Raw genomic sequence first — 25,979 nt, forward strand, 5'->3', positions numbered from 1 at the left:
GTGGAAATTATATTATTCAAGAGTTCCACGTGACCATATATACAACGTTGATTCTTAATTTTGACTGCTGAGATCAAGAAGTTGGTGTTGCAGGGTAATAAATAATGTACCAAATTTTTTGATCAAAATCCAGTTGTTGAGGCCTTTGTTTGTACGCGTTGACGAATAACTTGTTCGATGTTTAAACTCTAGAAAATGTTGACGTGGTTGTAGAAAATTTCTTTGAAAATTGTGAATGACATAATTAACCTTTGGAAGAGGCGAAATTACGATGATCAATACCGTTGTGGTTTCAAATTGAGGAAGTTAATGACGCGCCAATTTACATGTCTGGCCCCACGAGCTCGACAGTATTTAAAACTCTGCTTGCTCCTTCTAGTTAAATGAATTTCATGCTATTCGCTAACTAATCCGTGTTTTATAAAATCAATATTCCATTTATTTACAAAAAATAATTTGTCATTTTATTATTTTCATCCATCAGAATTAATCTCATACTAAAAACAAAAAGTTATTTCTAATTTATTGCTCATCTTTTACCTATCTCCCATAAAATTACATATTTTTTATCTTCTTTTCTATATTTTACCAAAATTACATATTTTTTTATCTTCTTTTCTATATTTTACCAATTTCATAATTTCATATAGTTTACCAGTTTCATATTACTACTAAAACTCATGCTCTCTGATTATTTTTTCATGGACATCAAGAAAGGAATATATAATAATAATAATAATAATAATAATAATAGAATTACACTTCAACATTTTTTTATATTTCATAAAACCCTAAGATGAAATGGAAGTTTTATTTATGGACGAAGGGTAGCATTATAAATTTATATTATAGTCACACTGATGTATACGAATTAAGAGCAATAGCAACAGGCGGCCCAGCCATCGGCAAGCGATTTAGCGGTTGGCTGGGCGCCTATTGCATGAGCCCAACCGAAAAGAGGAGAGAGAAAAGACGAGAGCTCAGGTTTGGGCGGTGGGCTAGGCAGTCTCTCGGCGCCTATTGCGCACCGAGCACCGCCTAGCCGCATTTCTTTGTTATTATTATTATTTCCTATATATATACACATATATATATATATATGGCCCGTTGCACTTCATTTTATTTTATTGATGATGTATGTTCGAACTTTCTCCGAATTTTGTCTGATTTTTTATTTCTATTTGTTAAGGCAAGGCATTTTAGGATAGGATTTGGCTAATGCTCTTCCAGTCTTCCTATTGGTATGGCTCTAAGTATTAGTAACTTGTATGGAAATCTTCCAATGCATATAATCCTACATTTCAGATTCACCTTTTAATATTTATCGCTAAAAAGAAGAATAACTATAGTTACACCAATCATGCAGCACACTGCTTTATTTACCAATTACTATAACTGAGACTGAGAGTTACTACATCCTTTCCACAATAAAAATTACATTTATACCATTTCGATTTCTGTCATAATAAAAGCCACGTTTTACTTTTATCATAAATAGATTCTACATTTCACTTACTTCACCCACATTTTACTATAAATTCAATATAAAAAAATTAAGACTCATATTCCATTAACTTTTTCATACCACCATTCTTTACCTTTCTTAAATTTCTTAAATAGGAGGGAAGGGAGGTTTTAATTAAAGATATAAATCCATAATATTCGAGACCTAAATCCGACTATTCTATTAAAAATTGAACTCTCAAAAACAAAATTTTCGCTAAGAAAAGACAACCAAATTTTCAATTAAAAGTAAAAACAATAGCTTCATTTTGTTGATATCCAACAAAATACTAAATTACTATAGTTAAATGACATAAAACCAATCTTGATATTAATCATTACCAACATCCATAAGCATATCAAACACCACCAGTAATGAAATTTAAGACACAATTTCAATCTTAACATGAAGCAAGACCTGTCTGTTGATAAAATTCTACAAAACTTTTAGCAAAAAAAGGTGAAACAAATGAAACCATAAAAGATAATGATCAGTTTAAGCTCCAATGTTAGATGCCTTGTTCAGGATCACACCTTCATATTTCACCTGGAACCACTTCATCGCGTCCTCCTTGGTGACACGGTGTTGGATTCCAACACGGGACTTGCACCTACGGCGACGACCCACGCGATAACCAGGGCGCTCCAAGACTACATAGAAGTCCATACCATAGATACCAGTAGATGGATCATACCTATAAATTATCAATGCAACATGTTAGGAATCTTCATTTTTCAATACAGTATATACAAACAAGCAACTAGATGATGTATCACAAAAATACAAACACCAATATGCAAATTGACAGCGAATCTATAACCAAATTTAAAGTGAATCTACTACTATAAGCCTAGAAAACATAAAACTTTAGACTACATAAGTGTAGTCTAAATGGAAGGCTTTGCTAAAAGAAGATAAGTTCACATCACAGATTTGCTTACTTAATTCCAAGATCGATGTGCTCCTGAATACCGAAACCAAAGCATCCGGTTTCACTGAAGTTCCTCCTCAACAGTTCATATTCCTTGACCTTCAAGCCACTCTCGAGGAGTTGCATTGCCTTGTCACCTCTCACAGTAACATAGCAAGCAATTTTTTCATTCCTCCTAATCCCAAAAGATCGAACAGTGTATCTTGCTACAAATTACGAAAGATAACTCAATCAGAGTCGCAAACATTTCAATTTGATCATTTGCTTAAGCTTCAATCTATACAAATAAGATTCTTGTCAAACATATTCAGATGTGTACTACTACAAATACAATATTCTATTTATTGTATCAACATGATTTAATAAGTGGGGGTCAAAACTACTCTAGAAATGGAGATGTATTCAGTGAATTAATAGATTTATTGGTTCTGCGCAGAATGCTTTAAATTTCTATACCAAAACAATCAGTAAAACATAAACATAAAACTGAAGAATTCATGCGTCTTAAAACATAAAAAAAATTAGAAATTAAAATATGATTGAAAGATACCCTTGGAGAAAACAGGAGATTGACCGCTGAGTTGCTCCAACACCTGGTACAGAAAATGAAACCAGTGAGCTCAGAAACATCAAATTGTTGAAAAAATCAAAGCTCCGGCGGCGGGAGCTCAATGTGCTCGGTACCTTAGCAGCTCTGGTGAGACGATCTCCGCTCTCTCCGACGGAGATGTTGAGCACCAGCTTCTGCACCTTGATCTCCCTCATCGGGTTCGACAATTTCTTCTCTGAAGCCTGCAACATAGCAAATACGCGAGAGATTAGACATATCGATGGAGCCTCCAACGCGATGACAAAAATACGATGGATTAAACATGTCTACAACGCAGAAATACGGGACGCACCATTGGATAATCGTCGATGGCGGAGAGGCACGGCGGCAGCGAGATTTAATGAGAGAGACTGAACTCCAACCCTAAAAATATAGGGTTTTCTTGAGTGGGCTGGATCTCAGCTTCTAGGCCCATCTGAATATATATTGTGGGCAGTCCATTAATTTCTAATCGGTCATGCTAAAATTTTGGTTTTGTACTATCTCATTTGACTACTCAAGCTAAAATCTAAAAGAAGGGAGTAGTAAATATTATATTGAATATTAGGTAATTTTTATTCTTATAAAAGTAAAGGCATGGCATCGGAAAAAATCAATGTCTAAAACATTTTTAAGAGGATTTCAAATAAGTGGGTACATAAAATAGTTGCACATATAACCCCACCGGGTTCTAAGTCAATCCTACTTGCTATGAGTTGATTAGATGTGGACTAATTTGGTTAAAGTTTCGTCGAGCTAAATTTGTGTGTTGTCTTAGGATATTTTGTTAAACCTTCGATGAAAATGTTGAGTACCGGCTTTTATAAGTAGGTAAAATTACGTTTCAAGGAATAAAAAGGAATCGCATATGAAACGTTTACGATAACTGTTTTTTTACGAGGTCACATGAGAATGTACTGAGTCTTTTTATTTTTAGCATCTTTCACTGTTACTTTATGAAGCACTCATCATTCTTGTATTTAATAAATGTCATGCTGCTTCATGTTTTCTTATTTGTTTTTCTTAAAATACACACTTATGCATGATTTTTTTTTTACAGTAATAAATACTAATAAATCCTTCGTCCGAATCGTAATAAAATTACCCCCGCTTTTGTTGTGTAAAATCTAAAAAATATGCGATGTGTGGTAACCCTTGTTATTAATCAGTATCCTGGGTATTGCACCCGTTTGGTTGATATGGGTTGATGTGAAAAAATCTACTCTTATTTATATTTATATTCTAAAGTTGTAATAAAAAATAATATCTTTTTTCATACTATTCGGTGGAGTCTAATCACATTGTCTACTTTTCACATTCCTTTGAATCACAATTTTTCTTCCATTTTTGTCCCCAAAAATTCTACAAAACCTTTAACTTTTTTGTTGCATATCCACCTCAAATGAATAACAACTTTGGACCAAACATCCCCACAGTGATGCACAACTCCATAATTTCTTATATTGATTGGAGTCTGATCCAATCTATGTAAATCCATCATTGATTTACTGTGATTGATTACTCAAACTATTGAATCGTTTCAAATGAATCAAGCTTTCGTCGAAATTGACACTTAACACTATACTTTGCTCTTTTATATTTTGATTTTTCGCTTCCGAACTCTACGTGCAATCCGTAAAGTTCCTGATCGCTAAGCCTGGTAGATGCATAACACAACGGATGAAACTTGAGTGGTCTTCAATGAGTTCATATACTATGTCCAAGTGAATATATTACTAATAAATGCAAAATACTAGTACAATACATGACTAGAAAAAAAAAATATAGTTGACGCCTATTAATCTGTATTACACATGTTTGATAAGTTAGTAATATCAAGATAGAGAATTATATATGGACATTTCTAATTGTTTGATATCATAGTTAAGTTTAACTCAAAGTCTAATATAAGACCATGGCCCTATCTAATTTTACCAAAATTATAACATTAACCTTGTTTATGTATCTCACCAATTTGTCAAGTTAAGCCATGTTATTTAATATACAATACAAATTTAGATAATTTCTTTTCTATCAAACAATAACGGAAAAAAATCATATCTTTGCATATCTTAACATGAAGCTCGTATTTCTTATCTTGTTTTACATATCTTCTCATGTCCCATCTTTTGTATCAAACGAGTCCTTACTATATGATATTATTACACGCTATAATCAAAGTTCGTTATATTTTTATTTTGGAAAATCTACCGGGGTTATGGAAAAATTAAAATCAAGACACATTGACAGATTTTTTGAGCAACGCTTAAGATATTCGAAAAAATTGTAATTGTTTATTTTATTTCAAAATCATTGCGCAAAACTATAATGCGTGTAAATTTGATGCATTTAAAAATTTAAATATTAAGACTTCATAGTTTACGCCCGTAAATTTTTCAATATTTTTTGGAAAATTGTCTCCACTCACATTTTTCATTTTAAAAAATAAAAATCGTCTATTATAGAAAAGTTATTTATATTCAATTTATATGCAATCTAACAATGTCTTTTTTAAGTTTGAGAATTTTTAAGTGAACAAGCAATATTATAAAGCATGAAAATTGGATTCGATCAAACGAAGAAGAGTTGCTACTAATACGAATGATCATGATTTTAAAGTTATTCATAACATTTAAACAAATGGTGGAAAATAAAGGGAAGTAAACATATGTGGAAACGTCTACAAAATACGATATACACACATAATAAACAGCGTGATACACCTCAATCAATTTTGCCCTCTTCTCGTAGATCTAGGGCTTAGCAGATTTCGTCCATTTCAATAATTTCAGGGGTTTGAGATCCAGGCTAAAATTTCCGAATTCCTGTTTCTCGATCCCTAAACTTTGAATCCATCGGGATCAAGCATATATGTTATTGAGGTGTTGATAATTTGATCTGGCACAATGTCGGTGAAGAGCAATGCCTCGATTAGGGATCGTACGCAGGAGTTTTTAGGGATTGCGGAGAGGGCAAAGAAGTCAGTATCGTTGCAGAATGGCCCCAGCAGCAGCCGATCCAAGCGCGAGGACCCGCCGCGGTCGGCGGTGGCGATGCAATCGGAATTTAACCGGAGGGCATCCAAAATTGGGTTTGGGATTCATCAGACGTCGCAGAAGCTAGCTAAGCTGGCAAAGCGTGAGTGATTCAATTGTAGCTTATCCTGCTATTGTTTATCGAGAAATAGGCTGTTTTTGGTGAGCTGATGCTTTGCATTTACTGAATTTTAGAAGTTATTATCAGATGCATATGGACTGAATTGCATTTATAGTAATTATTTTGTTGTCTGTATGAAGTGTTTGGGATTTGATTTATCGTAAATTAGTAGCAGTTATGCATCTTAAATCCGATTTAGGAGGAGCTATCGAGCTAATAGATGTTGCAACGTGTTGTTTGTTGATTAACTAAATATGATCAAATGCTTGTTGGCGGTGTTTTTGTCTCTTTAATTTATCATATTATATGAGTTCTTCTGCAGATCATATGTTCAATCGTACAAGTTTGTATATATGCCCCTTGGTTTTTTTACTCCTTTTAGGAGCACGAGATCATTCGTATAATTGTAATGATTACTCTAGGTGCTTGAATAAGCAAACTCTAAGAGATCATAGTTTGTCTTTTCTTGGAGGATGGTTGTGTTCTTTTGGACAAAGATCCATGTATACGATAAAGGGTGTTTACACCTTTCGGGGGCGTGCGTGTTTTTTCAGTTATAGGATGGATAAATAAAAATAGTCCAAGCTAATCGTCCTTTTACTTTGATGGAATGATTGATTTTGAGATTGTTTGACCATCTCATCCTTCAAACTATGATCACACTTTAATCAATATATTCTATCATTCAAAATAAACAGTCTCTAGATGAATAAATATTGCATAGGCTAGTTTATCACATACATTGATGGTCAATGCTTGTCATTCTATGCTTTTTTTCCTGTGTCTGGTCTTTCGATTGGCATGCTTGAATTGATAATGTAATGTGTATATCTCTTACAGTGGCAAAGAGGACATCTGTGTTTGATGATCCTACCATGGAAATCCAGGAGCTTACTGCACTCATCAAGCAAGATATAACAGCTCTTAACTCTGCCGTAGTTGATCTACAGTTTCTCTCCAATTCACGCAATGAGAGCACCTGCAGTGACACCACAACTCATTCCACTACGGTTGTCGATGATCTAAAGAATCGTTTGATGAGCACCACAAAGGAGTTCAAGGAAGTTTTAACCATGCGAACAGAGGTGAATCCATATCTCAATGCTTTCACCACAACCTTTGTAATCCTGGCCTCCTGGATAGTTACTAACACAATTTGTGTTTCTTGGTCTTCAACAGAACCTCAAGGTTCATGACAACAGAAGGCAGTTGTTTTCGTCTTCTGCATCCAAGAGCCATGCAAATCCTTTTGTTCGCCAGCGTCCTTTGGCTGCAAAGGCTTCGACCAGTAACTCAGCTGCCACACCTCTTCCATGGTCTGACGGCACACAAACTTCATCCCAATTATTTCCCAAGTAAGAACACACAGTTCCAGCCAGTTGGTATCCCCACCACAGCCTACATTGAATTTTTTTTTTTGCCATATTCCCTCTTAAACTTTCTGCTGATTGAAATTGATAGTATTTGATAAATAGTTTTTCAAGGTCTTGAATGTGGATATAGTCAGATGCCATTTAGGACTTAATACTGAGCAGAAAAACTTGGAATTAACCGAGTTGCCTATGTATACACAGATTAGTTTACTTACACAGCTTATGTTTTGTAACAGGAATCAGGTCGATGGGGAGTCCCAGCCTTTGCTGCAGCAGCAACAAAATCAACAACAACAACAGCAAATTGTTCCCGTACAGGACAGCTACATGCAGAGTAGAGCTGAGGCTCTTCAAAATGTGGAGTCTACAATTCACGAGCTGGGAAGTATCTTCAATCAGTTGGCTACTCTTGTATCGCAGCAAGGAGAGATTGCTATCAGGTAGCTTTAGCATGAACTAAAAGCAGTCAATTATGCATTTAAATTTCTGATCATATTATCTACTAGCATTTATGAATGCATGCCTTGATGTCATTGTTCTCACGCGAACCCCATCTTAATAGGATCGATGAAAACATGGAAGACACACTGGCAAACGTGGAGGGAGCACAAGGTGCTCTGCTCAAGTACCTCAATAGCATCTCGTCGAATCGGTGGCTAATGATCAAGATATTCTTTGTGTTGATTTTCTTCCTCACGATATTCCTTTTCTTCGTGGCCTAGTGATGAGCCGTTTTATCTTCTCACACAGGAAGATAACTCATCGCCGTGTGTCTGCCGTATAATTTTCCAAAATGTTTTGTAGTAAAATTCTTTCTTTTGTATATCAGGAAACGCTATTTTTCATGAGCTTCGTATGTGTATTCTTACTATAAGGTGAAGTTCAAGAGAAGAACTTCGGTTTGAAGTGTAATGAAAAATTCTATATTTTAATTTTGTTTTTGTATGATAATGCTTTGTTGCTTCCACATATTTTTGCTGTGTTTCATTTATATTAATCTATTATTTTAATTTTCAATTACGAGTATTATAGATTAAATTAGAATTGAAAAAAGAGGCTAAAAAAACATGGATAGAATGAATTTCTTAAAGAAATGCAATCAAATAACAATTTGAATTTAGCAAGTTTTTAACTTCTGCATCCCTCTCTCACGTTATCTGCACCAGAAGCTCCTCCTTTTGTCGTCACCTCTCTCTTTCTCTCTCCATATTATATATATATTGTGTATCTATATATGTAACGCATTAACATACGGATATAGATGCACAACTACAATCGGCAGATAACGTAACGCATTTGACACACCAAACCCTAGAAGCTGCGCCTCTTGTCCTGTTCGAAACCCTATTTTTGTGTGAATCCTACATTTCGCAATCGCATTTTCGAGCTCATCGGACCTGTTGGATTAGGGAGAATAGCAATTGCGATTTATAATTGGGAAATTTGATATTCGTTCGTCTACACTCTGTTCGATTAATAAACTCACTTATAGTTTGGATTGTTTTTTTTCATTAGGATTTTATCAAATTGCGTGTTGTTTTGTTTTTTTCATTTGTTGTTCTGGAAGCAGTGATTGTTGATTGGTTTCGGGAAATCCAGTCCCGAAAATAATCGGCGATTTGTGACATCTGAGCTTGAGATTTTCGATCGGTCGCGAGGGTTTTTTGGAAAATGGTTGGAGGTGGGAATAGGAGGGATGAGGGATCGTTTACCGTGAGCAACACCAATGTTTTTGCGGCGCTGGAGACTTTGAAGAAGAAGAAGAAGTCTGATAAGGGGAGTAAGAGCAGTGGTGCTGCTTCTGGAAAATCAAAGAAAGGGGAGGAGAAGCCGGTTTACTGGGCTCCGGCACCTCTGACAGTGAAGTCGTGGGCGGATGTGGATGATGAGGACGACGATGATTACTATGCCACCACGGCTCCTCCCCAGGCGATGTGGGGTGGTTCTGGTGTGGAAAAAGTGGATGAAACTCAGAAACTAGATCATTTGGAGGTATAAGGCATGAGCTACATGGTGTTTTTTTGCTCACTATTATTTAATGGATGTCTATTTAGTAGTTTCGCCATTCATTGTTGCTAACTTCTATGCATCTTAATAATTTATGGTGATCAACGACTTGATGGTTTGCTATGTCTATGTTTTTATTGATCCTTTGGTGTTTTCTTAAATATGTGCTGCATTTAGCTTTATGCATAAACAAACACTTGTTCCAATTTAAATTTGCGCTTGTTGTATTATAAGGTTGAGAAATACCATTTCCTACATATGGTGATTCTTTGGTGTTTGTTGTCATTTTGTTGCTGCCACTTTCACTTTTGTCTAGTTAACAATGTGCTTGATAAACGACACACTTTACTAGCAGAGGTTTATTGTGAGAGCTTAGTTGTTGCCTGTCATTTATAACAAAATATTTGTTTGTTTAAATGTTTGCTTTGGTTTCCTTTTCTTTACTAGGCGTCCTTTGTCATTTTACAGTTAAGTTCTTGTTACCTACTTGATGATATTCATGTCAATGTCCCTCATTATTTTCTTTGCTGACTTCAAACGATTTCTGAATTCTTGCATGATCCCTTTTCCCCACACCTGCACAAAATGGTGTTTTTATCAGAGATGTATTATTTGAAGATTTGCAAATAATGATTTTGCCAATTGCATTTCAATTGTGCTTGTTTTCTCAATGAGAAGTTATCCTTTCTTCTAAGGAGTGGTTATTGTTGTGGCTTCTGTTTAATATGCAACTTGCCTGCTATGCTTCATCAACTTCATAATTTTCTTCTTTCTACTAAACTGATAATGCCAAAAGTGAGTGTAATATTGTATTTTCCCTTACGTTGTTATGTGATTTATGTATTTAGTTTGTTATAAAAAAAGTTGGACTGGCCTATCTGGTGTCACATGCATACAAGTGTTTTGGTCTATCATCCTTTCCTTTTGTTTTGTTAACATCTCCCCGATTCAATATTGGCCCTGTTCAGCATCATATAGGATGTATCTACAGGTTGGTTGTATAATGATCAAACAATCTCAGACTAGTAATTATCATTATTGATCAAAATTGTAGCTTTTCAGCATGTAGTTTTCTCTTGTTCTATTGTACTGTTTCAACCTGGGGTGTCTCTCTCTTGATATCTTTGTCAGTTGCACATTTATACTAATTGTAATGTAATGAATTGGGTTATGTCTCTTTCGTTATCCTTGTTACTTGCAAATTTCTACTGATTGCTTTTATGCTCTTGGCTCTTTCTGCCAAAGCTCATGTAGATATGTAATGGCTATTTGGAGATGTTACATGACTTCATAGGTTTGCAGAGTATGGTATTTGTTGCAAATAAGCATGTTGCTCATTGAGTTACGTTATATTGATTCCTTTTCTTCCTCTATTGTAATTGAGTTTGTGGTATGACTGTATTTTGTTTGGGACTTATCTCGATTTTCCATCCAAAATTTAGGAAAGTGAGAGTGAAGATGAGCTTCTTGATGAAGGTGATGATGATGTAGAAGAGGAGCCTGAACATGGAACAGAGGTCGGAGAACCTTCTGAACCTATAGTTGAAACACAGGTTGAACAATCTCCAGCACCTAGGGAGACAGAAAGACAGCTTTCCAAGAAGGAGAGAAGGAAGAAGGAGCTTGCTGAATTAGAGGCCATTTTAGCCGATTTTGGAGTAAACCCCAAAGAGAAAGCTGAAGATGAGACAAATGGTAATTGATGTGTCCTTATCACCTATGTGGAACTGCTGGTCTAAGCATGAAAATATTGTGTGCTACTGATGATTTTACTGGCTCTTCATTTTGTTATTTTGCATGCATTTTTGGAGCCTGTCACATAGTGTGTGTGGAAAAATAATGCACCTTCAGTTTGCCCCTCTTTTATTACTAGGAATACAAGTCTGATCTTGGTCTCTTGCAGATGTGAACAAAGACAGGAAAGAAGTGCAACTGAATGGAGTTGAAGAGAAGAAAGATAGTGCTGCACCTGCAGAATCCAAGAGCGCAAAGAAGAAGAAGAAGAAGGCCTCCAAAGAGGCGAAGGAACCTCAGGACCAACCCAATACCTCAGATGCTCCCCACGAACAAGACGAGACTGAACAAGTGGAGGGAGAATCTTCTGCTGTTGATGTGAAGGAGCGGCTCAAGAAAGTGGCTTCTGCTAAGAAAAAGAAATCGAACAAGGAGGTTGACTCTGCTGCAAGAGCTGTTGCCATGGAGGCTGCAGCACGCAGTGCAAAACTTGCAGCTGCCAAAAAGAAGGAGAAGAACCATTATAACCAGCAGCCAATCCGGTAAGGAAAAAGTCAGAGCTATGGAGCTCGGATCAAATGGAGATAGGTGGGCTTCTGTGGTTAATAAAACTCCGAGCTCTTGCCCTCTAGTTTTGCAGTAGACGAACTTCAATATAATTTTGCATTTTGAAACATGTTTTTTAGTTTTTTTTTTTTGTTTTTATATCGAGAAACCTTTTCAATTGGTACTTGCTTGTTAGAACAGATGTATCATACAATACCTCTTCTCTTCTTGCTGTGTATCTACTTCTGAGTCTTGATGAATGCTGAAATTTTCTGATGAATTTCTTGCTGTTTAGGCATTTGGCCTCTCTCACACACAAAGCAGGAATTATTGGTAGGTTGATAATAGATCAGTGGCTAGTGGCTAGAAAAGGTTGCATTCACTATGGCCAAAATGTAGAATTGCAAAAGCTGCACTCTTAGAACAAGCGGATTTCTTTTCTTTTTTAGGTAATAATAAAAAATTATAACCACCAATATTATACTACTAAAACATCATTCGATTGTGAGCAATTCTCACGACTCTCAATTGCCCTTCATCTGCGAGACCATTTGCGAGAGAATGCCATTCCTCCTAATATCTTCATTTACAACACAATAATCAGAGCAATGCTCATTAGAGGAATGTTCTGGGAAATTATCAATCTGTTTAAGGACATGATGAAGGTTCTTATAAACTATTGAAAGAAGCAGTTAAAGAGTTGGATGAAGGGTTTCCTTCAAGCTATACAAATAATAGAGTTCGATATGTTTGGCAAATTTTCTTGAAAATGGAAGATACTAATAGAGAATACAGAATGCCTGATGAAAATGGGTTCCATCTCTTCATCATGTGACTGCTGATGCTCTTTCCGGGGAGGTGTTTGGGCTGGAGATGTCTTCATTGCAGTCTGCAATAGGTAATCCTCATTTCTTTGTAGAAAATAAACACTCAAGAGTGACTGTTGTATGTTCTCAAATGCATGGTTTGGTTGGGGTTCAATAAAAAGTTAATTTTAGAGAAGCAAGTAAAAAACTAATAACTGTAATCCACAGAAGCCAATATTTTGAATATTCTTGTTACATCGAATTGTTCTAAGTTGTTTTTTGTGGATTCTGTGATATTATTGTTGAAGATTACGCATTTTAATTTAAATTCCATGAAGAAAGTAAATTCCATAAGGCTACCTCTAATATAACCAGTGCCTTATATCCTTGTAATATAACCTACTTGGTTGAGTCACACCTTGTTATTGCTTCCCAAATGAAAAAGTCATTGTTGATGATCTTTTCGATGTAATTTGCTTATAATTGTTTTTTTACCTTGAGTGATTGGTTGGTTAGAACTAGATAGCCACCTTTCAAGTGTTAGGTTGTCCTAGCATCAAAACTCCAATTTTTTCGCTGTTGTGCACTTAGTAGTTTACTTTGTTGTTATGGACAATAGTAAGAACGTGAAAAAGGGATGTTGGTAATTAGTTTATCTTGAAGAACTTGACAGACATATCCAATTGCACATTAAATGTTTATCTTATAAGGCATAATATCCTTCTACTTTTACCACTCATATATAAAATAAATCCAATACATAGATAAATTGACAACTTATTTTTTGATTCCTACTTGAACAATAGAATCCATTTGAAGGCCTAAAACCAATAACATTTCAACATATAAAGAGTAATTGACGGTTGATGGATCAAGTAATAACTTGTGCTCCAGAGTCATATATGTCTCCTGCTTTCCAGTTATCGGGTATGTCATTGACCGGAACTATCCATTTCTCGTCCCCGCTTTCATCACTTAAGAGCATCCTTACTGAAAGTGGTCCACTCGGTGGCGAGGTAACTGTCCATACTGCTCCATAACTCCGATCCAATAGTTTGCACGTGTAACTTTGTGTCTGTATATAAAACACCAAGTTATGTTTTCAATGATATATTCAGTGTTTTAAAACCTTTCTTTGCAGTGAAAATCAGAGTACTTAAAGGTACCTCACACAGTTGCACTGCAGTTATGTCTTCCTTGCCTTGCTGATACCAAATTACAAATGCCAGATAATGTGGGTTGCTACTGCTTTCGTCTATCTCAATCGTAATATTTTTGTTCGGATAGCTGCATGTAACCCTGTGCATTTACATAAATGAGATATTAGCACCATCTTCCAATTGTGTGTGCATACCGAGAGTCGAGATACATGAAACTCGACATGATATATCCGCTTGAGGCTTTGTAAACTTACCGTCTATATTCAATATCTACGACACCCAATGCTAATAGAGATGCACCTGCATCCACGTTCTGAGCCATTCGGCCAAAAGCACGCCTGCTCATAATGAAGTCAGTATCATGGCTGGAACCGTGGTCCGTTATGACTACATTCACTCCTTTGTCCGAACAGTACTTGCCATTAGTACACCTAACCTGAAAAAATACGAGACATTTCACAATCGCGTTACTACTTGACAGAATATTCATGTTTGTTTCTCCTTGTGATGATATTTACCTGGTAGCAAGCACCACATCCTAATCCGTCTCGATATAGATCTGATACTGCAGCTACGTATCCATTGTTAATTGTCGCCCCAAATGCACCATAGCCACATCGTCCGGCTGCATTTTTTTTGTGCCAAATGCAATCAAGATTTAATAGGAAGTTTATGTTAATAAAATCATGTGTAGGTATCATTTTAGCAGTGCATGCATGTTTTCAGAGAAAACTCACTTTCTGTTCCTTTGTCATCAGAATTCGGGTAATAAGCAGCCCTCGACTGGGTGAAACAGTCTGCGCATGGGGCAGCATCCCCGAAGGATCCAAACAGGAGAAGGGTAGCTGTAAGAAGACCGAATACAAGTGCCATCATAGCCGTGTAGCAAAGGTTATAAAGATGTAAGGGATGAAGAAAGAAGACAAGCTCGAATATACGAATGGCTCTTCCAGCACTCGTATTTATAGGCGAACGCCATTCTTATCAAGTTGGTTAGACGTCAGAATTTGACAAAGAAACCTCGAGGGGAAGGAATCCCACTACAGTTTTCATCTACCAAAGTGGTAAGATTTTCTACAAGCTCTGGTAAAGATTTCAATTCTTATTCATGGAATGTCAAATTTCTGACTGAGATTTGTAAGAGTTCTTGATGTAATCATTACAAATTACGTCAAATGCATTGCATTAACAACTATATTTCGGTTAGACTTTGTTTGTATATATCCATTTGTTCAAATTCTGTTTTTGTTAAATATATGTAATTTTATTCATTTTTTTAAATTAAACATTATATACGAAGGAACCAAGCAGGCTTCATTAGTGGAATGTGACCAAATCTGTCTCATTTTGAAGAAAAACCATTATATTGGGACGTTGATAGGACAGAAATAGAAGTTTGGTGTCTTTGCACTATCAGAAAATGCCGTTAGCATCTTTCCAAAAAAAGAAGTCAAATCTATATTTGGCTTAGAAAATGGGAGTAATTCATTTGATCACAATATGTCAAATGTTTGAACTTTTCAAAAATGGCAGTTTCAAATCTAGGGGATCTCCTTTGTAGATTTGCCTCGGCTATTATTTTATTGGGGAAGACATTGGGCTTTTATTAAAGTGTTGGGCCATTAATTTATGTTGTTTATGCAATTTATTGGTTTCTTGGCCCTAGCCTACTCTCATATACTCTATTTTCTCTAGTCTGTATACACGATTTAATTCTGCATTTATGTAGTTTTATGAATCTAATCCCATATTTACGTTATTTTTGGGAAGGAACAAGTCTCTATAGTAATTTTTATATATTGTTTAAGAAAACATTATAATATACTACTATATGTTACATAGATTTATTTACTATTTATAATAATTTTGATATGTATTTTGTGTATGACTGATATCTTAGCTGTAAAAGTAAGACAAAATTTCAAGAAAATTGACAACGAGACTATTTTTCTCTGACATGACAATCTTCAAAAATAGTTATCATCTAGTATCCCGTAAAATTATAAAAATATTATATATAAAATTAAAATATTGTATTATATCTTGTTACATGAAATAGGCATATATTACTAAATTTCACAACTCAGTATCGATAAGCTAGAATCTTGAAGCAGGCAACATTAAAGATTCATCTGCATATGAAAGGAGCAGAAAATGAATATTCTCTCTCATTTTTTAAATACATGTCAACATTTTCTAGATAATATGACAACATTTTGTTGACAGTTGAATACTACAACTACTACTATATATTTAGTACCACATGGACAACCCAACATCACCTCATAACTCTGGTGTTTTCAACATCCTTTGAGTTATTTCCCTTTCTTCATCAAAACTCCACCAAACAATGGGATCGCTTCCCGCTGTCGAAGACCGTTTATGGTATCCGACCGCTCGTCGCGATGACTCTGTGGCCGACAATTACCACGGAGTCACGGTTCGCGATCCTTATCGATGGTAATTAATAATGTATACATATTTTGTTTGAAAGTTTGTAGCAAACGTTAAAGATCCGTTTGCTAGGATAGATAACTCCGAGTTATCTAACAATATGTTCTGCTTTATCTATCTTCTCTATTAAACTATTCGTAAGTATTAATTGGTGTACGTGATAGGCTGGAAGATGGTGATAGTGAGGAGACAAAAGAATTTGTGGAAGAGCAGAATAAATTGATGGAAAGCGTGCTTTCAAAATGCGAAACCAGGCAAAATCTTAGTGAAAAGTTAACACAAGTGTATGATTTCCCAAGATATGATGCTCCGTTTAGGGCCGGAGATCATTATTTTTACTTTCATAACTCCGGTCTACAGGCGCAAAGGGTCCTATACATCCAGGTTCGTCCATAAAATAATATCGTATTTTGCTACTTTGGGCATCCATATGTAAAATTATACACTGAATATTTTTTTTTTCATTTTGTATATGAGTTTCAAAATACGCTACTAAATTATTATAATCATATTTCATTATAAAACTAGTACACTATCCGCTAAAAGCCTAAAATTGTCTTATTTTTCAATATGTGGTGCATCCATCAAAATTAGTATGATTTCTATTTGTGGAAATTTCTCACCACTTTTTTTTCAATTATTTCTTAATTATACTTTAAATTACTAATTGCATTATGGAGTACTACTATTTTTGTGGTTAAAGAAGTACATAAATTGAGACGCATTCAAAAAATTATCAATTATTTCTTAATTATACTTTAAATTACTAATTGCATTATGGAGTACTACTATTTTTGTGGTTAAAGAAGTACATAAATTGAGACGCATTCAAAAATTTAAATTGTACGACATTGCATAAACTTTTGAGACTCATTCAAAATTTTAAATTGTAGATGACTTTGCGTATACTTTTCCCAACTTCCCCTGACATTCTAAAAATCTACAATAAGTCAAATTAAATATTTAAACTGTACGTGGATGACATCATTTTGCTTATACAACCGTTGAAAGACATATTTGAAACCAGGTCTTAATAAAAAATGTACATTCCTAAAATAAAAAATAGTTATGCTACACACGCAACAAGACCCATTCAATTAATTGTTGGCTTCAAATAGTATTTTAACTTTGTCTCATTGTTATAGTCTCATGTATTTTAGAAGAGCATTAATATTTTAAGTAAATATATCTAACTATACTTTTAAACGTATAGGTGTACAGTGTACTATACAATTATTTTCACTATTAATATGATGATTGAATTTAGAATTGACTGTACATTTTTGTAAATAGGATAATGTGGATGGAGAAGCAGAGGTTTTAATTGATCCAAACACATTTAGTGAGGATGGCACTGTAGCTTTGAATGGATTTCAAGTTAGTGTGGATGCTCAATACATAGCATATGGCATTACTCACAGTGGAAGTGATTGGGTTACTATCAAAGTCATGCAAATCCAAGACAAGATACTACAGCCTGATACTCTTTTTTGGGTAACAATAGTGACAATTAAGTACTATAATAACTTACATGTTTCCTATTCTTGATTTTGCTAAAAATATGTTTGTGACAGGTTAAATTTTCTGGTATTAGTTGGACTCATGACAGTAAAGGTTTCTTCTACTCGCGGTATCCAACGCCCGCGTAAGTGAAACCTATGCTTGTGTTGTGTTTTGTTTATTACTCCGGAAAAAAGATTTAGTGATCATTTGTTAACATACGTATTAATAGGGATGGTGGCGCAGAGACGAATGCGAATCTAAATCATCAACTCTATTATCACTTCATCGGTACTGATCAATCCGAAGACATACTATGCTGGAGTGATCCACACAATCCCAAGCATATGCACTCGGCCTCGGTCACTGAGGATGGAAAGGTGCGTTGTCGCGTTTCTGCAGCATTAGCCCCTAATGTCATGTTTAATTGTTAGTATGCCTTAAGCTATGTTTCCGTTTTGGGTCTTAATAGTTATATTGGGCCTAGCCCGTCTTGTGTGCCTATTTATATAAAAGTAGGACGTATAACACTGTAATCTGAAAACTATCTTGAATAAACGTTGGTGAACTACAAAAATCTGTGTTTCTTTACGTTTCTATTTGTATCGATTACACAATTGTTCTATTATGTCATAACATTAACACTTATATTTTGGCGCAGTATGTTCTTCTCTACAACTTCAAGGATTGCAATCCGACCAACACGCTTTACTACTGCGACGTCTCAGCGCTAAGAAACGGCCTCAATGGATTATTATTACCCTTTGTCAAACTTGTTGACACATTTGATGCTGTTTATGACTATGTAGCGAATGATGGTCTGATCTTCACGTTCCACACGACCAAGGATGCCCCGAGATACAAGCTGGTTCGGGTTGATGTCAGGGATCCGAGTTGCTGGAGGGATGTCGTTGGAGAAGACGCGAAAGATGTGCTTCAGTCTGCTGTGGCTGTGAACCGGACGCAGATTCTGGTGAGCTATTTGAGTGATGTGAAGAATGTGTTGCAGCTCAGGGATTTGGAGACGGGTCGCCTTTTGCACCGCCTGCCCCTTGACATCGGGACAGTGTATAGAATCTCGGCGCGGCGCAAGGACTCCATCGCGTTTGTTGGCTTCACTAGTTTTGTCGTCCCGGGGATTATATATACGTGCAACCTCCAATCCGACGTCCCTGAGATGAAGATCCTTAGAGAAATTGTTGTGCCGGGCTTTGATAGGAGCCAATTTCATGTCACACAAGTAAATATTACTCCTTCTGTTTCTTGTTAATTTAGTAACTTTTTTCATTTTGAGGCGTTTCAATGGTAATTGAGTCATTTATATTTTAGGCGAAAGTACTGCATTATTCTGTCTTACTTTATTCTATCTAAACTATGTGTTAAGGTTTTCTACCCGAGTAAAGATGGGACGAAGATACCCATGTTTATCGTGGGGAGAAAGGGGATGCGGCTGGATGGATCGCACCCGTGTTTGCTATACGGATACGGAGGATTCAACACGAGCCTCACTCCAAGTTTCAACGTAAGCCGCAGTGTGATTGCGAAACACTTGGGAGTGGTGTTGTGCGTTGCGAATATACGAGGAGGGGGAGAATACGGAGAAGAATGGCACAAAGCCGGTACACTTTCGAAGAAACAGAACGTGTTCGACGACTTCATATCAGCGGCCGAGTACCTCATCTCCGCCGGTTATACACACTCCACGAAGCTCTGCATCGAAGGCGGCAGCAACGGCGGCCTTCTTGTTGGGGCATGTATTAATCAGGTTTGTTTAGCTTCCAACATTTGTTTTAATGCATCTTGTTGTTTGGACATGAATGAAACATGGTTGAATTGCTTGCAGAGACCTGATTTGTTTGCTTGCGCTCTTCCTCATGTTGGCGTTATGGATATGCTCAGGTTTCACAAGTTTACTATTGGTGAGGTTCTTGGAATTTTTTTTCTTTTCTTTTATGCTCTGATAGCTTCAATCATTTACTTTATTCTCCGAAAATAGGGCATGCGTGGACGTCAGATTTCGGATGTTCGGATAATGAGGAGGAGTTCCACTGGTTACTCAAGTATGCCTCATTAATTACGTACAAATAGCTAGAAAAATGGTCGAATTCCGCAATTTATAATAAAATCCAAAACTTTTTTTTACTTATTTTTAAAATTGTGGAATGAACCAGAATTTAACGAAATTTTGCCAATTTGCCCTTTAATTTAATATTCATGTATGTATAGTGGACTGATAAATTGGATGACCGAATATATTTGTGGTGTTGGGGTTAGGTACTCTCCGTTGCATAATGTGAGGAGTAATACTTTGAGCCAATATCCTGCAATGATGGTGTTGACGGCGGACCATGATGACAGAGTTGTGCCGTTGCACTCGCTCAAGTTTCTTGCGGTCAGTGCTACCTTGTTAATGAAATCGACATGAAATAGTAATTTGATCGCTATGTTTGGTAGAATAGATAAATCGAAGATTAATGAGTTATTTTGACTCAACCACAATTTGTAGCATAGTAAACTTAAGATAGTGACTCTAATAGTCTACTAGACTATATCTCACCTACCAAAGAATCCTAAAAGGTAGAGATGATTTTGGTGTGCAGACAATGCAGCATGTCCTGTGCAATAGTGTCGGCAAAGCTAGTCGTCAGACAAATCCAATCATTGGACGCATAGAACGTAAGGCGGGACATGGAGCCGGAAAGCCAACAAGGAAATTGGTATATTATTTTTTCAATTAGCCAAATTTCGTGATATAAGTGGCCAAGTTCTTTGATTTACCAAGTTTGTTTTTCGACGATGTTTGTTTCAGATTGCTGAAGCTGCAGATAAATACAGCTTCATGGCCAAGATGGTGGGTGCATCGTGGATGGACTAAGTCCCAGTATATATAGCTTGATAGTTTCTTATCTTTTCCATAATCGTCTATGTAAACGAATATCATAACTCATCATATATGAATAGTTTTTGCTAATTCTCATCCAATGATCTCTCCAAATATCCAAGGAATAGGATTATATGTATAGAGGAAGTAATATATAGTAGTAGTACTAGTACCAAATTTAGGCGATAGGAGTAGGATTTAAAGATGGTATAAAATGATGCCATGCATTAATACTATATACTAAAAAAATACTACTACTATTACTAAAAAACGATGACATATGTAAAAAATTGATTTTTCTCCTGAATGAAATGAAAATTGAAATGTATTGAATCAACTCTTTGTTATGATTTCGTCTTCTAATTGATGGCTACTAAATACCATTTCACTGAAACTACTACGGAAGAACGAAGAACAAGTGAGGTTAAGAAAAAAAAAAAACCATCAAAATTTATCTACGAAAACGAAAAGCTAACTAGTACTGCCTCCATCTCGAGCCAGCTTGGTAGCCACCCGGTGACGCATGGTGTCCCAGCCGCGTCGTAGGAGGCGTACGGTTATCACCAGGATGTTGCAAGTGCATCGGCAGGTGGCGCAACGGCGGTTGTGGGGCCTGCGGACGCCACTCCGGTATATCGTCGTCGTCGTCGCCGTCCCAAGGTTCAATCCCTAATCTCCTAGCATCTACAACCACACTCTTACTGGTCCCATCTTGCCCATATTTCTTGATAAGCTCTCTCACATCCTCTACCGGTCTTGTAGCCCTTTTCGAGAAGTGAAGTGAATTACAAGGTGCAACACGGGCAAAGTCCCTGGAGGAGAAGTTGAATTCAGGTAAATCATCGTCGTCCTTCGCTGCCACACCGGGGCCGAACCCGGGCGGGATGTCATTGTCATCGTCCTCGCCCGGCGGTGGGTGCTGGGGTTGCCTAGTTAGGGTATTAGTGGGGGCACCAAAGGGTTGCTTTTTCAAGCTGTGTTTTTGGTGAGACGATGATTTAGGTGATATTATGTTGCTTATATGAGCTCTTCTCCATACAACTACACCAATTAGTCCGTTTTCAAAGGATTCTTCGGTCGCTGGATGCTCCCGGAGTATATGCTTGTTCAACATCTCGAACATTCTAGAAGCTGGCGGGCACAGGTAGAGCTCGACTCCTGCGACTGGCTCAGCGTACCCCAACCTCTCGTCGCTTATGTATGAGCTCACAGCCTGCACCAGAAAATCGTCATCTGCATAATATCCAACAGCACTCTAGACAGAAAAGAGGGGAGAGAGAGTTACCTCAGAGAGGTTAGAACGCTGCTCCTCGGATGATTTGTCCCTCAAAATGAAGTGGAGAACCTGCAGAGAGAGAGGATGATTTAGTTAGTAAGCAGTTTAGCATTTCAATTGTGCACAAGAAGATAAAGCAACATTACAATAGCACATTTGTTCTGCAACTTATGATACTACATCTGGAAATACAGCTGATTTTGTGTCGTACAGTTACAGTTAATTTATACAATTCCTCATTTAGCAAATTCATTGCTATATTTAAACAGCCTAGACAATCAAGTTATGTACCAAAACGACATGAAATAGAACAGGGCAGGGCAGCAACTCTCTGAATTTTCCCCAGAAAAAGTCACTTGCTACACAGAATCAATTGAAATCAACTGCCACTTTACAAAACCCAATATTCCACAAGTGGCAAGTGCCATATTACATGTTCATCAACGTTCAAGAATCCATATCCTGATTTCTTAATACAGATAATCAGTTCATCAATCAAATCTTGAACACAGCCAATTAAATCAACTTCAAACAAAGAGCAACCTGCATTTAACCGATGATTTTTACCCCTGTGGGGCTGCTGTTTAATGTTTATGTTAAAGGTGATTATAACTGGCAATTGTTGTGGAATCTATACAGCTAAGGTAAATTTTTTTTTTCAAGACTAACAAAATAGTAGTATGAAAGAATTTCCCACTGGGAAAACATGTGACAAAACATTGATATATATTGGAGAATATTTTGTCACTACTGCTTTTATACATCCAAACTAGTACAACTAGATAAAGATTAAGGTAATTAAGCATCAGTGCTGGGAGGCCACAAAGCCTTCTTTGCAGCCAAAAAGCCGATACCCAGCAGCGTTTGAGGGGGCAAGAATTATATACCATGACTGCACGTGTCCACGACATGGGGAGTTCTTGGATAAATTTTTCAAATGCATCGAGTCTAACTCTGCCCTTGATCTCAAGAGAGGCAGGCCATTCCTTTGTTGATGTCTTCTCACCACTGTTAATTATGAAGCTAAAGATCAGAGCAAATATATTGAAATGTTAGATTGTGGTTTACTACCTCAATTATGCATACCTGTAAAACAGCCCACCAACAATGACTGAGGATGATGTGTTGAGCTGAAGGAGACCATTCCAGACCAAATCAGCATTCCGTACATCACTAGGACAAACTGTTTCTTTCACAGGACTAACACTCAAATCCTTCCTCATGTCAGGTTTCTCGACAAAAGAAGCCTTTTTGGTGCTAGCATCTTTATGTACATCTGACGCTTGATTAGAAGCCCTAAGGTTGCTAGATCGTTTTGGGCTTTCTCTAGATGGATCATATGGTACAGGAGACTTCTTCCCTGCATCTCCAGATAGATCCTCAAATGGAGGTTCTGTATTCAGGGACTCCATAAACTCATCTAACGAAACGATTGGAGGCAAGTCAGCATCCTTCAGTTCATCCACCATCATTCCTTGCATTGGATCAGTTTCATCTGTCTGAATAATCAGGCTGCCCGTGAAATCCTGGCCTTCTGAACTGCTCGCTTGGCCTGCAACCTTCTCTTTATCTTTAACACTAGCCCCGGAAGGAGATTGAGATTCGACAGCCTTTTTCCTGTGAGGTTGTGTTAACAAAGAACTCCCAGCAGATACCTCTGCAGCAATGAGATCATCATGCTCCACCTCTACCTGAAACTCACCCTTGTGTGTTTTCCTGACCAAACGTCTTATATCAACCTCAGTATCAGGTAAAACTTTCATCTGTGCCAACTCTTCTGCTTTTGCCATACGCCACTCTGTTAACTCCTTAGAAGCAAGATCTTCAGCTGACATTGAGCACAACCTTTCCGGAGATATTTTGCCAGACATGACTCTTTCTCTGAGTTCTAGATTGTTACGATCTTTGAGGTTGAACAAAAGAGACCTGCCTTTCTCTCTATATTTTTTGTTCACATCACCAAATAATTTAAACAGCTCAGCTTCAATTTTGAAAGCCAAGTCTTCTGGTGTCAAAGTTTCAACCCCTCCTTTGTGCCCCAGAGCATCCTCTTTCAAAGACTTTTCAGAATGCTGACTTTCCTTACCCTCTTCCATATGCATATCAAAATTAAATGCCCAAGAAAGCCCATTGCCCTGCAAAAGATCATCTTTAGCAAAGAAGTTATCGCCAAATGGAACATCCTCATCAGGTAAACTGTACTGAAACACCTTAGAACCACTGGTTTTGTTAAGTGTAGTCAATTCATTTGAAGGGAAAACTTCTGTGGAACGAGAAACAGGAACCTGACCTCCCTCACTAGAAGCGGAGAAATGAGAATCCCGGGAGTCCATGGGATTATCTGCATCCCTCTGGTTTTTCTCAGTTAGCAAGGCATTCGCCTGGTTCTGACAAGCCAAAGCCAATGCTGCAGCCAAAGATTCCCTCATTTTGGACCTTACTCCTTCTGATGAATCCAAATGAGCCTTGGATGCTGATTTGATTTGAGCAGTTTGCCTCTTTCCAGTTTGCCCCCGCTGTTGTAAGCCAGACTTTCCGGACAGAGAGTCATTCCGCATCATTTTCTTGATAGGTTGAGCAGGTGTAACTGGAGAGCTCAATCGAGACTGTGATTGTGCAGTTTTCTTTTGATGTGCTGAAGGCTGCATAAATCCAGGGAAATTAGCATCAGATCCCACATGTGCTGGCCGCTTGTGAGGCTGTGCCAACTGCTGAGAAGTAGCACTGTTTGCCAAAGGTTCTGCCTCGGCCTTCCGTTTAAATGGGAATGAAGCCTTCTGTGCAGCTATGCTTTTTGGCGAACTTGCATGCTTGGGACCTAGATGGTTTGACGTCCAAACTTGGTTTGATCCCATACTAACACCTGAAGATTCATTTAACCCCAACATATTATTCGACATCATTGGAGTAGTGAACCCAGAGCTGGAGAATGACTCTAACAGACCACTTTGATCTGCTGGTACATATAAATGGTGTGATTCAGGAATGCTTGATACCTGGCCCACCATTTTCACAGGAAATTCCAGAGAGCTAGAACTATGCTCCATCTGAACCAACTGCCTACCTGAGATTGGGTACTCGGAAACCAAATTGTTGGACATGATGCACCAACGTTGAAGAACATAAGCAAAAACCACAAATAAAGATGTAACTGATTTGTTGATACTGTTGATACTCCAAATCGACCTGCACATGCAATAGCATGTGTCTTAGTAAGAGTCCATAGTCGACCACATGCACATTGTATTCAATAAATCACAACCAGAAAAGCAATCTAGTGAATCAAGATACTACCTAAATAATGAAAATTAGAACATTAAAAAAGAGAAGAAAAAAAAATCAATCAATGAAAGAAAGAAAACATAGGAGTAGCTAATTTTAAGAAAACAAGAAACCGACTAAAATCAAACGCAACGCGTGACCTGAACATGCGGAAACACGAATGGGAAATGCTACGAATCTGAACCACCTAATGAGCCCTAATATTATATTCATGGCCGAGAAATATACTCATGTCTTACTACACTGGAATCAGTTGTCATTGGATTTGTTTAATTAAGCCAAGAATGAATTCGATTTAAGCCAAAACTGAGAACAAAAGATTCATTAGTTTTTTTAGAACCCTATCCCTACATTAACAACCGACGGAAAAAACCCCAAATTCAAATCAATCTTCGTAGATATCGACCGACTGATATGCATAAAAAGATAGGCATTTTCAGGCACATGCATAAAAATGGGATAGAAATCATAGAATTAGAGCATTACCTAATGGAGGTAGAAAATGCGAATCTACGAATGAAGACGACGAAACAGCTGAGTGATGGATATAAGCATTTCTTCGCAAGTACAGAGGTGTGCGTGATTGTGTGTATGCGCGCTGAGAGATAAAAGAAGCCCTAAAAAGAATGGCAAGTATGTTTCATATGTTTGCCATTTATGGTAATCGAGAAAGCGCTAATTTGTAGTCGAACTCGTGTTAGACGGTGTCACGTTATCCGTACAAATTTGAAGTTAAAGGAGTAACAATTACTGAAAAATGAAATTCATCCATCAGAAAAA

At 37.0% G+C, this 25,979-nt stretch overlaps 6 protein-coding genes across 9 annotated transcripts; 3 read left to right on the forward strand and 3 right to left on the reverse strand.

The window, feature by feature from the left end:
• Positions 1-1,812: 1,812 nt before the first annotated feature.
• Positions 1,813-3,475, reverse strand: LOC125208962 (large ribosomal subunit protein uL5-like). Of its 2 annotated transcripts, XM_048108508.2 has the most exons (5): positions 3,338-3,475; positions 3,120-3,227; positions 2,986-3,028; positions 2,446-2,641; positions 1,813-2,198 (listed from the first exon to the last, which is right to left on the reverse strand). In XM_048108508.2, the coding sequence occupies exons 1-5, from the start codon at positions 3,338-3,340 to the stop codon at positions 2,000-2,002; spliced, it is 549 nt and encodes a 182-aa protein (XP_047964465.1). In that variant the 5' UTR covers positions 3,341-3,475; the 3' UTR covers positions 1,813-1,999. The 2 variants fall into 2 exon arrangements, with proteins under 2 accessions (XP_047964465.1, XP_047964464.1); XM_048108507.2 differs by lacking the exon at positions 3,338-3,475 and having other exon boundaries at positions 3,120-3,236.
• A 2,219-nt stretch (positions 3,476-5,694) lies between these two features.
• On the forward strand, positions 5,695-8,485 carry LOC125210955 (syntaxin-32-like). The gene is made up of 5 exons (XM_048110606.2): positions 5,695-6,162; positions 7,021-7,265; positions 7,360-7,535; positions 7,790-7,993; positions 8,116-8,485. Exons 1-5 carry the CDS (start codon positions 5,931-5,933, stop codon positions 8,273-8,275), a joined length of 1,017 nt encoding a protein of 338 aa, XP_047966563.2. The 5' UTR covers positions 5,695-5,930; the 3' UTR covers positions 8,276-8,485.
• A 199-nt stretch (positions 8,486-8,684) lies between these two features.
• LOC125210956 (uncharacterized) lies at positions 8,685-12,120 on the forward strand. The gene is made up of 4 exons (XM_048110607.2): positions 8,685-9,005; positions 9,124-9,545; positions 11,003-11,255; positions 11,464-12,120. The coding sequence occupies exons 2-4, from the start codon at positions 9,225-9,227 to the stop codon at positions 11,838-11,840; spliced, it is 951 nt and encodes a 316-aa protein (XP_047966564.2). The 5' UTR covers positions 8,685-9,005; positions 9,124-9,224; the 3' UTR covers positions 11,841-12,120.
• A 1,228-nt stretch (positions 12,121-13,348) lies between these two features.
• On the reverse strand, positions 13,349-14,910 carry LOC148929959 (expansin-like B1). The gene is made up of 5 exons (XM_089066247.1): positions 14,544-14,910; positions 14,325-14,431; positions 14,061-14,242; positions 13,813-13,945; positions 13,349-13,721 (listed from the first exon to the last, which is right to left on the reverse strand). The coding sequence occupies exons 1-5, from the start codon at positions 14,680-14,682 to the stop codon at positions 13,518-13,520; spliced, it is 765 nt and encodes a 254-aa protein (XP_088922373.1). The 5' UTR covers positions 14,683-14,910; the 3' UTR covers positions 13,349-13,517.
• A 1,195-nt stretch (positions 14,911-16,105) lies between these two features.
• Positions 16,106-20,919, forward strand: LOC148929960 (uncharacterized). Its single transcript, XM_089066943.1, has 12 exons — positions 16,106-16,266; positions 16,425-16,644; positions 17,554-17,754; positions 17,835-17,905; positions 17,993-18,140; positions 18,422-19,000; positions 19,145-19,525; positions 19,604-19,679; positions 19,757-19,820; positions 20,035-20,152; positions 20,361-20,477; positions 20,570-20,919. The coding sequence occupies exons 1-12, from the start codon at positions 16,157-16,159 to the stop codon at positions 20,633-20,635; spliced, it is 2,151 nt and encodes a 716-aa protein (XP_088923069.1). The 5' UTR covers positions 16,106-16,156; the 3' UTR covers positions 20,636-20,919.
• Positions 20,920-20,948: 29 nt separating this feature from the next.
• LOC125216103 (uncharacterized) lies at positions 20,949-25,832 on the reverse strand. Of its 3 annotated transcripts, XM_089066941.1 has the most exons (6): positions 25,686-25,832; positions 24,208-25,103; positions 23,004-24,066; positions 22,805-22,925; positions 21,927-21,986; positions 20,949-21,854 (listed from the first exon to the last, which is right to left on the reverse strand). In XM_089066941.1, exons 2-6 carry the CDS (start codon positions 25,016-25,018, stop codon positions 21,117-21,119), a joined length of 2,793 nt encoding a protein of 930 aa, XP_088923067.1. In that variant the 5' UTR covers positions 25,019-25,103; positions 25,686-25,832; the 3' UTR covers positions 20,949-21,116. The 3 variants fall into 3 exon arrangements, with proteins under 3 accessions (XP_088923067.1, XP_088923066.1, XP_088923068.1); XM_089066940.1 differs by having other exon boundaries at positions 23,004-25,103; XM_089066942.1 differs by lacking the exon at positions 25,686-25,832 and having other exon boundaries at positions 23,004-24,780; positions 24,914-25,076.
• Between the last annotated feature and the right edge of the window lie 147 nt (positions 25,833-25,979).

Source organism: Salvia hispanica, chromosome 3 (genome assembly GCF_029641045.1).
Source record: "Salvia hispanica isolate PSC_SH4W2 chromosome 3, Shi_PSC_v1, whole genome shotgun sequence".
Classification (NCBI taxonomy): Eukaryota; Viridiplantae; Streptophyta; class Magnoliopsida; order Lamiales; family Lamiaceae; genus Salvia; species Salvia hispanica.